Here is a 13,233-nt window from a genome sequence, read left to right as displayed (position 1 = left end):
TTATTTTCGTTTGGTCAAGCTCGAAGGAGATCATCCTTTGCTTACTATTCGCCAGGTAGAAGCTATAGATTCCATGTTTATGCTAGCGCTCCCACTCAATTGCACTACCGTGTTCCCAAAATGTACGTATCACCCTAACCTAAAGTAGGCTTAACTAACAAATTAAAGAACGCGAATAGCCTTTCAAGATTGAGCCTAATCATAACAGGATTAAGATCATTTGATCTAGGATCAACTTGGCGATATTGACTTGAATATATTTTACGGTAAGTTTAATTAAATCTAAATCACAGTTCAATATCGGTCCCTTCCGATGCATACTCCATGCATCCAACCTGAGCTTTACCTTAACCAATGTTCTGGAAAGAACATAGTATTTCTCCAAATACAAGTAAACTCTTGTTGTAGATTATCATATCAGTAAAACCCTGTGTCTGATAAATCTAGGAAACTTTATTCACATAGTCATGTTTACTTTCCAATGTGATGACAGCAATATAAACATGATCAAGTATGTGAAAAGGGTTTAAGATGAATTTATAAATCAATTAGACAAGCAATTGATAAAGTGAGCCAAAACATACACAAATGAATGAAAAATACTTCTGTTTCTTTATTGATGTTGAATAAAATAGATTACATTGAAATGGAGTTTTATTTAGGGCATAAAACCTAACACATATATCTACAAATTAAATATGCCTAAAATATATTTGCTGGTAACTTGGTGCAACTCTATGTACAACTTACCGATACCCTGATATGTTATTCTAATGGCAACTGTCACGCAAGATAAACATGTATTCATATATACAATTATTATACTAATCTTACTTCAATTTCAAATTTTAGGTTCAAATCCAGGTGTGCCAGTCAACTTAGAGAATTTGAGGATCAACACTTTTCCCCGAGTTCATAAGTGTAATTTCAAATGCTCCTATTAATTATTGTGTGATGGACCTCATAAGAGGCGTGGGTGTGAGCCTCTTGGCAGAGAGGAATTTAACCTTAATAAGAACAACTGTTATTAATTGAATAGGCCCAAAAACTAAATGGGCCTAAATAAATTCTATCAAGAACTATGATAATTTATTTTAGCAACAACAACCTATATGCATCTATAATAAAATTAAACACATAGGCTCACACAGGCACACTTTGGATGGGTCCTATCATGTTGCTAGGTCATACACAGATGAAAGAAGATTGTAAATTATACCTGTTACAAATTATTATCTTGACCAAGGGAGCCATCAGATCATTAGATCTGGCATAAGGTAACCATGGCTATTTGCAATCAAGTAATAATAGGTTTTGAAAACTTACACACAAGTTAAAACACATACTCCTGCAACAAGGTTAGTTGGATAGTTGGATGTAGGATTTATTTAATTTCGAAAATAATTAATTAAATAAATAAAAAATATTTCGAAAAATTTAAAAAAAAAATTAAAAAAAAATTCGAAATTTTTAAATAAAAAAAAATTTAAAAAATAAACCTACAATTTTTGAAAAATTAGGTTTCAACCTACCTAAATATCATTTCAAAAATTTGCTAATACTTCTAAATTTTAAATGTTATTTTATAAATAAAAATTAAATAAAAAAATTAGAAAAGATAAATAAATATCTTTTTCAAATTTTAAATGTAATTTAAATAAATAAAATAACAAAATTTTAAAAAATTAGCAAAATATCTTATATCATTTAAAAATTACATGATTATAAATATCTTATTTTTAAATTTAAAATAAGATAAGATATAATCAAATTTTAAAATAAGATAGACATTTTAAGCAAGAAGATAGATACTAATTCTATTCAAATTCAAATTACACTAATATCTTGAATTAAATTTAAAAAATATTAAATTAATTCAAAATGATAATTAGAATTGAATTAGGAATAGTGATAGTATAAATACAAAACTATACCAAAAATCGGAAGTTAATTCCATGAAAAAGCATGAAAAATCGAAGAAAAACAAAAAAATTCGAAACTGTACGGACAGATTTGCGATCGTAGGAAAATATCAGCACAGCCCCGTTTTTTTCAAATCTTCAAAAAATCATAACTAATTCAAATAAAATCCAAATTAAGTTCTGTAAAAGGCTAACTTGCTTAATTTTTTCCATACTATCCAATAAAAATAATTCCAGAGATAAAATCGCAATTATGTTTCACGAAAATTTCACAAACATCAATCAATCATCAAATAACACTCAATACAACATGATACCATCCAAAGAACATACAAACAATTGTTTTAAAGTCCAAATTTCTTGCAAGTAAATCAATTACCATGGCTCTGAGGCCAGTTGTTGGATATTATTTTACCAGGATCTTAGATCTACTCACAAGTATGTTTATTAACATCCTAAATAAGAACTTTCTAAAACGATAAATTAAACATATATAAAGTTTAAGAAACCTTACATTGGGTGCAGCGGAATTAAATGACTCCTTCCGTTCAGATCTCTAACCCTTGAACCTTTCTGTAGCAGAGTATTATCAAGATCTGAACCTGGATCTCTTTCTCTGAATCCTTGATGCTAAATCTCCTTTGCTGATGATCTTTCTTCACAATCTTCCTCACTATGATTGAGGTATTGCTTGATGTGTGTGGGCACTACTCTAATCACTAAAGTAATTTCGAAATTCAAAGGAAGAAGGAAGAGAGAGAGTGGCGGCTAGAGAAGAGAAAGTGGAGGCTCAGGTTTTTCTGATTCAGAAAGTGTAATTTTCCTGAAGCCTTCACTATCAATTTATAGCATTCCACTAGGGTTAGATTTGAATTATATGGCATTAAAATAATGAAAAAATCAACTTAAAATACCTATAAAGGTGGCCGGCCATGGCTAGGTGGACTGAGCCTGATTTTTGCAATTTTGCAATTTAACACCTTTTGTATCTGATTTTCTCAAAAATGCCAATTTCCTAATTCAATCATTTAAATGTCAATTCTAACTATTTAATAACTATAAATAATTACTAAATAATATTGTCATTTATCATATTTATTAATTGAACCATACAAAGTATCATAATTAACAAATATGCCCCTATTAACTCTTTCTTTACAATTTCGCCCTTACTTAGTGAAAATTTCACAAATAGACATAGTCTAATTCGTGAATTATAATTTATTAATCAAAACCAATTACATGAGTCTTACAAACAATATTATCTCAACTAGTGGGGGGACCATGGGTCTATATAACCGAGCTTCCAATAAGTAGATCAAGAATTTAGCACTAAAATTCACTAACTTATTAATTCTTTGTTGAATCCACGCATAGAACTTAGAATTGCACTCTCAGTATATAGAATGCTCTATATGTTCCACCATATAGACACATCATTAGTTATCCATTGTTATAATCCTAATGTGATTAATGATCCTCTATATGAATGATCTACACAGTAAAGGGATTAAATTACCGTAACACCCTACTATGTATTTTATCCTTAAAATACTTGACCCCGTATAAATGATATTTCAGCTTATGTGAAATGAGATCTCCACCATTTATTTTCGTTTGGTCAAGCTCGAAGGAGATCATCCTTTGCTTACTATTCGCCAGGTAGAAGCTATAGATTCCATGTTTATGCTAGCGCTCCCACTCAATTGCACTACCGTGTTCCCAAAATGTACGTATCACCCTAACCTAAAAGTAGGCTTAACTAACAAATTAAAGAACGCGAATAGCCTTTCAAGATTGAGCCTAATCATAACAGGATTAAGATCATTTGATCTAGGATCAACTTGGCGATATTGACTTGAATATATTTTACGGTAAGTTTAATTAAATCTAAATCACAGTTCAATATCGGTCCCTTCCGATGCATACTCCATGCATCCAACCTGAGCTTTACTTTAACCAATGTTCTGGAAAGAACATAGTATTTCTCCAAATACAAGTAAACTCTTGTTGTAGATTATCATATCAGTAAAACCCTGTGTCTGATAAATCTAGAAAACTTTATTCACATAGTCATGTTTACTTTCCAATGTGATGACAGCAATATAAACATGATCAAGTATGTGAAAAGGGTTTAAGATGAATTTATAAATCAATTAGACAAGCAATTGATAAAGTGAGCCAAAACATACACAAATGAATGAAAAATACTTCTGTTTCTTTATTGATGTTGAATAAAATAGATTACATTGAAATGGAGTTTTATTTAGGGCATAAAACCTAACACATATATCTACAAATTAAATATGCCTAAAATATATTCTTGGTAACTTGGTGCAACTCTATGTACAACTTACTGGAAATGCCACGATATGTTATTCTAATGGAAACTGTCATGCAAGATAACCATGTATTCATATATACAATTATTATACTAATCTTACTTCAATTTCAAATTTTAGGTTCAAATCCAGGTGTGCCAGTCAACTTAGAGAATTTGAGGATCAACACTTTTCCCCGAGTTCATAAGTGTAATTTCAAATGCTCCTATTAATTATTGTGTGATGGACCTCATAAGAGGCGTGGGTGTGAGCCTCTTGGCAGAGATGCTCTTGGGGACATGGCAAAAGTGGTTCTTGAGGCCTCTTTGTTGAGTGGGTCATATGTTGCCATAAATCTAACACACAAGTATACATATAATTTTTACAAGAGGTAAGTGAGATAGTTCCCAATAGGATTGTAGCTAAGTACTAATTAATTTAACTCTTGGTTCCATTTGGCAATTAAAAATTAGATTCTCAAAGTAAGTAATCTAAGAAAGAATTAAATAACAACACAATAAACAATACATTAAATCAAGAAATGAAATATAGGAAAACTAATTTCGATTATTTCGACTTCCTATTTCAATAATGAAAACTGATATTCTTCTTCTATTTTGTATCATAGCAGATTATAAATAATCTATACTCTAATGAGAACATATAGATTTTAAATTATAAGGTACTAGCTTATATTTCTAAGACATAACACACATAATTAGCATTAAACAATAATTCAAAAGCTATACAAGCCACACAAATACGTCAAAACCTATGTTTATTTAATTAGAGCATTTTAAATACTCACTTTTTAAATTTTTATTGAAATCATAAATCATGCATAGTATGGTTAAACAAACACATGTAATTACCATCGTCGATTCTCATTAAAAAATACATGCGATTTTTTAGGCACGCACTACTAGAGAAAGGGCCTTTATCTTCGGTTTTTAGGCCAGTTTATCTTCGGATTTTATTAAAAATCGCAACCGAAGTCGTTTGAGGCGATGACATATGTTTTAAAATACCGAAGTCGAAGGTGAGGCTACGTCTTCGGTTATTATATAAAAACCGAAGATAAAAGTACCTTCGTCTTCGGTTATTATATAAAAACCGAAGAGAAAGGTAATCTATGTCTTCGGTTTTTATATAATAACCGAAGACATAGGTTCTTCAATTTTTATATAATAATCGAAGACATATGTTTCGAATATCAGAAGAGAAAATAGACCTATATCTTCGGTTATTGGTAAATATATTTTCGGTTATTATTTAAATATTTTAAATATATATGAATTTTTATTAAATAATTAATTATATATTAATTTTTTTTAAAATAATTATAAATTAATTATAAAAATAAATATTATTTCAATTATATAACAAAATTAAGTACAAAAGACATTGTAATTATATTATAACAAAGTTAAAGTATACATTACAAAATATGTTAAGTCCTTACTAATAAAAAAAATACACAAATTAAGTATTGCCTAAAATAAAAAGTCTAAAGTTAACTAGTACAAGTATCGTGTCAATTTCGATAACCATTGATGTTGCAGTGGTAGCAGCATCGTCTCCACATCGTATGTGTCCATCTTTCCAAACTGTAAAATTAAAGTGTAAATTAGTTATATGTATCACTTATTTATAAGCATAGTATCGTATTTACGGGTATACATAAATGAACTAATTATAGCTTAATTACCTTTTCTCTTATAATAACGAATGAATTTAGAGCTTTCACAATGTCATTAATGTACCTAAGTACATAAAAACCACATTCAATTCCTAATGTTTGTTTTGGACACGCTGCAACGGTTACTCCTGGAAATATTCCAAGTAACTCGTTGGAACCTCCGAGTAGTTCATATGCCCTAATTAAATTCAATGATTTATATTGATTTAATTAGCAATAGTTGGTATAAAGTTATAGAAAATTAAAATTATAATTTTAAAATAAAAATTGAAAAGTACCTTTGGAGTGTGAGGTCAATAGTCATCTTAGGGCGTTTATGTCTAAGCCAAGGGTCCAAGTGAATGATCTTCCCAGCACAAACGATCTCAAGCATCCAATGACGTCTAATAAGAAATTAATAAGAAAATATTAAGTGTTAATTTAAAAAGAAGAATTAAATTATACTTAACTAGTCCTTAAATAGTACTTGTACATACTCGTAGTTCCACGGTATGAAGAACATCTGAGATTTGTTATTCATTGTATTCAACCATTCAGCCAATTTGATAACAACTTCTTGGTGGACAATTCCATCTTTGTCCGTGGCATTGAGTAGCTCTGGGTCAAAGAACTTGAAATACTCCCGCATATTCGTTAAATCCTCCCAAATGCATCTACATAATTTTATCATGGTTAAGTGTTACATTTTAATAAATGGGAAAAATATTATGTAAAACATACTTAATTCCAAAAATAATTACGTAAAACATACCTAATTCCAAAGATCATGCCTTGACATCCAATAAAATTTAAGGTTCCAACCTGCTCTACATCCTCTGATGACAAGATAATATGTGTGCGAGGTGGCATGAAGTCTGGATCAGTTGGAACTTCAACAACGCTCCACTTCCCTTTCCTCCTTATAAATTCTTCAACTAAAAAGTGGAGACATACAGGTATTTGAGCCCAGACCTCCGGCTTGAATGTTGCATTCTTGTCCATTTGCTCTATCCTGACATTTGATTGTGATCCAGCCGAAGACATAGCAGGAAGAGTTGATATCTGTTTCCCTTTATTCGGTGATCTGTGAGGGGTTGCTATCTGCTTCCCCTTTGACGATGATTTATGGGTGGATGCGACATCCGGGAATATGGGAACCTGTAAAATATGAACTATAGCATCAATATACAATAATTATGCATTTATCATATATGACAATAAATAAATAATTTTTACCTTATCCAAATTTAAAATTAAATGTTTTGGCCAAGGAAAAAATGTGTCCTTTGTCTCATAGACATATCGGATATTTTCGATAGGATGAGCAATTTCAGCCTCCTCTTGAAGTTGTTCGGTAATTAAAACTCGTGCAATCCCTTCTTTATACTGCACGGTATGAATTGTTACTGGACTAACAGATTCCAGAAGCACACCTTTGGCCACTATATTATGGATGTTGTCTGAACACAAAAGTACTTCGTTGTTATTAGTGGATGAGAAGTTGTACATGACAGGAGGTGTCTGATTATCATCTTCGTACCCTCCAAACTCCTGATGATCATCTAAGTGATCATCATTTTCTTCTGAGGAGTTGTCATTACCATCATCTTGTTCTTGTGCAACATACAATTTTTTCTTCAATTCTTCAATTTCTTTTTTGAGTTGAAGAATTTCTTGTTTTTGGGAGGATGATTCACTACATTTAGCCCTTTTCTTTCGACCAGATATCTTACTGGCCTTTGCAGTGAACCTACAAATAACAGTTGGAACACTCATTTAATAAAAAATTAAGTAAAATAAATAAAAAATAATCTAACATTAAATCAAGAAAGTGGCATACCCAGCAGCTCTGACACGGCCAGGGTGCTCAGGTGTCCCTAATGCTTGAGTCAATATGTCATTCCGACCACTGGCCAAAACTTCACCTGAGTTTACTTTTTCCTCGAGTTCAGCCTATGCATTATGATTGATAATAGTTAATACTTTATAATAACAAGTCATATATTCATGTTATTGAATTGTGTTAGATATCACTTACTATTCTTGCGGCAATCTCCCTATCCAAGTCCGTAACTAGGACATTATTTTTCTTGCGGGATTTTAACCAAACATGATGGCGGGCTGGATCTTGAATTTTGATTTCTTTTTTCTGCAACAAACATGTAATTAATAAGGAAATATAATTGTTAAAAAATAATAAATTGATTGAAAATGACACAAACTTTTCCCATAGTATAGTAAATTCATATTATTATAAATTCATGTAACCTAAGCATGCTATCATGGAAAAGTCAAAGCTCTATTTAACAAAACAAAATGTTATCAACTAATTACAAGTTAAATTTGGAGGCGCCACAATCACAAGTTACAGCTTATGTAAACAAATGGACATTTAAGTTCAGGTTTTACCTGTTGATTGTAAAGTTTAGTTAGCAAAATAGTGAAGCGTATTAGAATATCTAAAAACATGTAATTCATTACCACATCCTCTCGGAGAGTCACCATGCCTCTACGAGCTGAGTGGTGCCTTGATGTATTTTGGCAAGCTCGGTCAGATTGTGCCTTTCTCAAAGCCTACAATAAAAATGTGTAAGTTGCATACTAGTAAGGCTCATATATCAAAGCTAATTATATAAGGGAAATTTGATTTTCTATACTTAGAAAATCAAAAAAAATTTTCCCTAAACCAAAAATTTAAAACCTAAAAAAACTATTCCTTTCTTTTCAAAACCCCAAAAATACCCCCCTCACAATATTCACTCTCTCTGCATCATCTCTCTCTCCCTCTATCTCACCCCAACCGCCCACCCTCACCCGAACCACCCTCACCCACCCACGTCAACCCCAACGCCGATCACCACCCTCACCCCCGTCGACCACGACCCCAACCCCTCCGACCCCAACCCCAACCCGAAAGAGCAACCCCAACGCCGATCTCTCCCTCTATCTGAAACTTTTTTTTTTCCTGCGATTTGAGAGAGGGAAGAAGACAAAGGTCCGATGGTCGGACCTTGGGGGTTCGATGGTCGGACCCATCGGACCCCCAAGGTCCGACCATCGGACCTTTGAAATTTTTTTTTTTTTTTTTTTTTTTCTGCGATTTTGGAGAGAGATGAAGAAAGGGTCCGATGGTCGAACCTTCGGGTCCGATGGGTCGGATGGTCGGACCCATCGGACCGGAAGGTCCGACCGGCTTAATTTTTTATTTTTTTTCCTGCGATTTGAGAGAGAGGGGAAGAGAGAGGTCCGATGGTCGGACCTTGGGGTCCGATGGGTCCGATTGGTCGGACCCCATCGGACCCCATGGTCCGACCATCGGACCTGGGGTGTGGGATTCTTGGGACCGGCTAGATAGAGAGAGAAAGAGAGATAGTTTTAGTTTGGGGGTATTTTTGGGGTTTTGAAAAAAAAAGTATAGTTTTTTTAGGGTTTAAATTATTGGTTTAGAAATCAAATTTTTTGATTTTCTAAGTATAGAAAATCAAATTTCCCTTATATAAATGTTGTGAATATACATATATGTACCATATGTTCAGGTGTTAGACGACTCGCAACAAATTTTACCCAATCTTCTTGATCAATTTCAGGATGGTTTTTTGGGGGAATTGCGAGCTCCTTCACCTTATTCTCTTTGGCCAAAGGCATTATGACATCGCATGTCATTTTTGTCTTAAAATCCTTCATAATTCGTCCTGCAATTTTAAGACAATCTTTTTTCCAATCTGCACGAACGTTGAAACCACGCTATATGTAGAAAGCAAACAGTTAGTAAATAGTTTAGAAAAGACCATAATAAGTATATTTTGTATAATTAACTTACTTGCACGTCTTTCCAAATTTTGTCCTTCAACGATTGATCCACATATCTCCAGTCTTTATAATTGATACCGATTGTTTGTCGACATCTAACTCCAAGCCACGATATCATCTCTCCATACATATCTCCAAAGTATTCCCCTTTGTCATTAACTTCAAGGTCTATTTTTTCACCTTTATCCATTCTTTGGCATATCCGCTTCATCCGTGTAGGACCTCGATGGTTAGGAGGTTGCAAACAATAACCTAAGTTCTCATCTCCTGAGTTCTCATCTCCTGAGCAATCATGTGTCGGCACATCATCTGCCATATCTGCATAATAAACATATTTACTAAATATTAAGATACAATTGCACATACAATGGTAGTTACATATGTAAATAAATCACATAAAATATTAAGAAACAATTCAACATACAATGGTAGTTACATATTTCAATCACATAAAATATTAAGAAATAATTACCTACTAAATTATACCGAAATTTCGGCAGCATAACAACTATTAATCGGACGTTCCCGAAAAAAATTAACCACAAAATCAAAACATATAACAATCCACAACAACAAAAAAAAAATTCCACCCATCCAACCGCAGTACATGTATTCGCAGAACCTACTTCACTACGGATGAATATTTAAGATATCCAAACTCATCTAACATGTTTATTAATAATTAATTAAAAGTTAGAAAAATTATATATACCTCTAGCTCAATACTTGGAAAAAATGGTGTTCTCCTTCCAATTTAGATTCTTGATGCTTAACCACAAAACCTACAAATAAATACAATTAAAAAGAATGTTAATAATAACATTGGCCATGAATAGATAACATGATTGTATTTTAACTACAAGGCAATTAACTTCCATGAAAACTAGAGCCAATTCCAGTCACTACCCTTTTTAGTTGGCATACACAACTAATCATAAACTCAAAAATTAAGGTCATTTCACTTTACTATACTCATCTTTTCTTATCAATTAAAGGTCAAATTTATGAAGAAAACAAGAAAGAAAAACAGTCTGCACCATAAGACCACTCATATATATTAAGGCTAGCTCAAAAAACCATATAACTATTTCTCTGTCATGATTATGTTGTCTATAATCTCAATCAATAACAAATTAAATATATAATTAATGAATCAAATACAATATATAGCTAAAGAAATATAGTACTTTCTATTGATGATTGGCCATGTGACCATAACAATTTGATAAAGGTAAAGAGGGGACCATTGACCATAAGATATTTATTGGATTGGGTTCGTATAATTCAATGAGTACTGAAGGACACATATGAATATCAATGAGTTTATTATTATATCCATATTGCAAGTAAGTGGCCGACCACAACACTTAAAGAACACAACAAAAAGACTAGTTTTTTTATTCTTTATTATTTTAAGGTGTCTAAACGTGTATGCTTGCCATGTGGGGATAACGACAAAAGCTGCTATATTTCATCCAATTCTAATAGCTTTTTTTTAATAAGAAAAATACAGTTATTAGTTATACAAGCCATAACTTCTGGAGAGAGTCTTCTAAACCTAAAACAGAACAAAACAGAGATCATCATTCCATTTTTTTTTTTTTTGGCTTCCATTGCCAATTATTTGTAACCAATTATTTTATCCTGTTTACACGTGTGTGTGTATACAGATTTGTTCTTTCATCCACCTTGGACACTCTAGGCTCTATCCACAAAAATAAATTTGGGCAAGGTGGGATATATCTATATAGGCACTATTACTACTCACTTCACTAAAGCCAATTGTAGTATGGTAATAGTTGGGACAAATAACAATGTTTTTTTTTTTAAATCAATAATAACAATGTTAAGAGTAGTATATATATATATAGCTTCCTAGCTAATATAAGCAGCGTAGATATATATGACAATGTTAAGAGTCTTGTCGTGTGGGTACTAACTCCACAGAACTTGCTCTACCAAAGACCCACTCATCACATGCGTTGGTCTCTCTAAATTTTATTAATTCACAATATACACACATTCACAATTACACATTCCATCGAAAAACAAAACAATATGCGTTGGTACTCAGAGCAAGAATCATGCTGTAGAATCATGCATACACAACATACACACACATATATTTATAATCAGGAGCTTCACCCAAGATTATTTCTAATCATCAATGAAAAATATTGTTAATTTATGAATTGAGAGAGCCAGCCAGCCAGTCCTCTTTTTCTTTCTACTATTTTCTCTTTTTACTCTTAACCTTAACACCAGTCAGAATTCGTTGCTTCAAAATGAGAAATCGACAATGAAAGCTTAAAGCTTACCTCTAATAGAAAGATTTGAGGAGGAGGAAGAGGCGTCCTTGTCGTCGTTGTCTTTCCTCCTTGTCTCCGTCGTCGTCGTCCTCGTCGAGAGCTGTAACCGATCGAAGAGTGCTGGGTGTGTAACACCCTAACTATCTTAGGCGTATTACGTGATTTTTAAACGTACTGTGCAGCTCGTTGCTAATCAACGAGGTTTATGGAAAAACGTGATTAATTAAAATTTTGCTTTTGAATAAACTTATAAACCATATTATAAAAGTCTCGGGATCCCGATTTATAAAATCATTTACAAACGTTTTAACTGTTTAACTTTTACATCAAAATGAAAGTCGTCTAACGACAGTTACAAAAATCTCAGCCGTGCTGTCCCGAGGATCGTACGCTCCAGGCCTAACCGCCCCGACATGTACAATCTCATAAGCTCGCTCACGGTCCATCAGCAACTGCCTTGCCTTTACCTACACATGAACATAAACTGTGAGTCGACAGACTCAGTAAGAAAAGCATAATAATATCATACATAAAACTGACTGCCGTGTCCAACACGATACTGAGTCCCGCTACTGCCATGTCCAACATGGTACTGAGCACTACTGCCATGTCCAACATGGTACTGAGTTTTGAACGTTCAGGGGACGGTACTATTGACAAGTATCCTCCTGATCGGTCGAACCGGTCATACTCCGGCTGCTGGTCATACTCCGGCTGTACAGACGGGATAGGTCAATAGCACCGAACCACCAACCAAGTGTCGGCTGATCGGTCGAACCGGTCATACTCCGGCTTGGTCATACTCCGGCTCGTACCGACGTGACAGGGTTGGATGGTTCGAAGCCTAAATACATATCTAATGTAATCTAGCAGGCTTCCTACATGCACGCTAAACATGTAATCTACATATGCATACTGTTATACTAATCTTACCTGGATTCCGAATTCAGGTGTGCCGGTCAACCTGACTGGAACTTAGCTGAGCGGCGGATTACAGGCTCCTAAACCGTAAAAATCACAACACCGATAAGTGATACGCTAAATCACAACGGGGACAAAGGTTATAAAACCAAACCTAACTCACTGCAACTTAATACTAAAATACCCCCAAACTAACAGAGAACAACCTGTCTGAAAACCCGAAACTAGCACAAAACGGAAAGTTGAGAAAAACCGGGTTCTTCCCCTACTGC

At 33.3% G+C, this 13,233-nt stretch overlaps 2 protein-coding genes across 2 annotated transcripts; both read right to left on the bottom strand.

Annotated features, from left to right (window-relative positions):
- Window positions 1-5,636: 5,636 nt before the first annotated feature.
- Window positions 5,637-7,697, bottom strand: LOC133037824 (uncharacterized). Its single transcript, XM_061115466.1, has 6 exons — window positions 7,158-7,697; window positions 6,694-7,079; window positions 6,419-6,595; window positions 6,221-6,325; window positions 5,952-6,120; window positions 5,637-5,850 (listed from the first exon to the last, which is right to left on the bottom strand). Exons 1-6 carry the CDS (start codon window positions 7,695-7,697, stop codon window positions 5,761-5,763), a joined length of 1,467 nt encoding a protein of 488 aa, XP_060971449.1. The 3' UTR covers window positions 5,637-5,760.
- Window positions 7,698-7,739: 42 nt separating this feature from the next.
- Window positions 7,740-12,170, bottom strand: LOC115710806 (uncharacterized). The gene is made up of 7 exons (XM_061115467.1): window positions 12,050-12,170; window positions 10,444-10,513; window positions 9,742-10,049; window positions 9,447-9,665; window positions 8,403-8,495; window positions 7,960-8,070; window positions 7,740-7,874 (listed from the first exon to the last, which is right to left on the bottom strand). The coding sequence occupies exons 3-7, from the start codon at window positions 10,045-10,047 to the stop codon at window positions 7,740-7,742; spliced, it is 864 nt and encodes a 287-aa protein (XP_060971450.1). The 5' UTR covers window positions 10,048-10,049; window positions 10,444-10,513; window positions 12,050-12,170.
- Between the last annotated feature and the right edge of the window lie 1,063 nt (window positions 12,171-13,233).

Source organism: Cannabis sativa, chromosome 5 (genome assembly GCF_029168945.1).
Source record: "Cannabis sativa cultivar Pink pepper isolate KNU-18-1 chromosome 5, ASM2916894v1, whole genome shotgun sequence".
NCBI classification, from domain to species: Eukaryota; Viridiplantae; Streptophyta; class Magnoliopsida; order Rosales; family Cannabaceae; genus Cannabis; species Cannabis sativa.
Note: the sequence above shows the minus strand (reverse complement) of the source record. Positions and strands in the feature narration are given on the sequence as shown.

Excerpts from the sequence above, each read along its gene's own strand:
- LOC133037824 (XM_061115466.1), bottom strand. The coding sequence starts at position 7,697 with ATGAGTGTTCCAACTGTTATTTGTAGGTTCACTGCAAAGGCCAGTAAG. Across the intron at positions 7,080-7,157 it reads TAATTTTAAATTTGGATAAG|GTTCCCATATTCCCGGATGT; the intron begins GTAAAAATTATT and ends CATATTTTACAG. Across the intron at positions 6,326-6,418 it reads TTCATACCGTGGAACTACGA|ACGTCATTGGATGCTTGAGA; the intron begins GTATGTACAAGT and ends ATTTCTTATTAG.
- LOC115710806 (XM_061115467.1), bottom strand. The coding sequence starts at position 10,047 with ATGGCAGATGATGTGCCGACACATGATTGCTCAGGAGATGAGAACTCA. Across the intron at positions 9,666-9,741 it reads AAATTTGGAAAGACGTGCAA|CGTGGTTTCAACGTTCGTGC; the intron begins GTAAGTTAATTA and ends TTCTACATATAG. Across the intron at positions 8,071-8,402 it reads TGACTCTCCGAGAGGATGTG|AAAAAAGAAATCAAAATTCA; the intron begins GTAATGAATTAC and ends TGTTTGTTGCAG.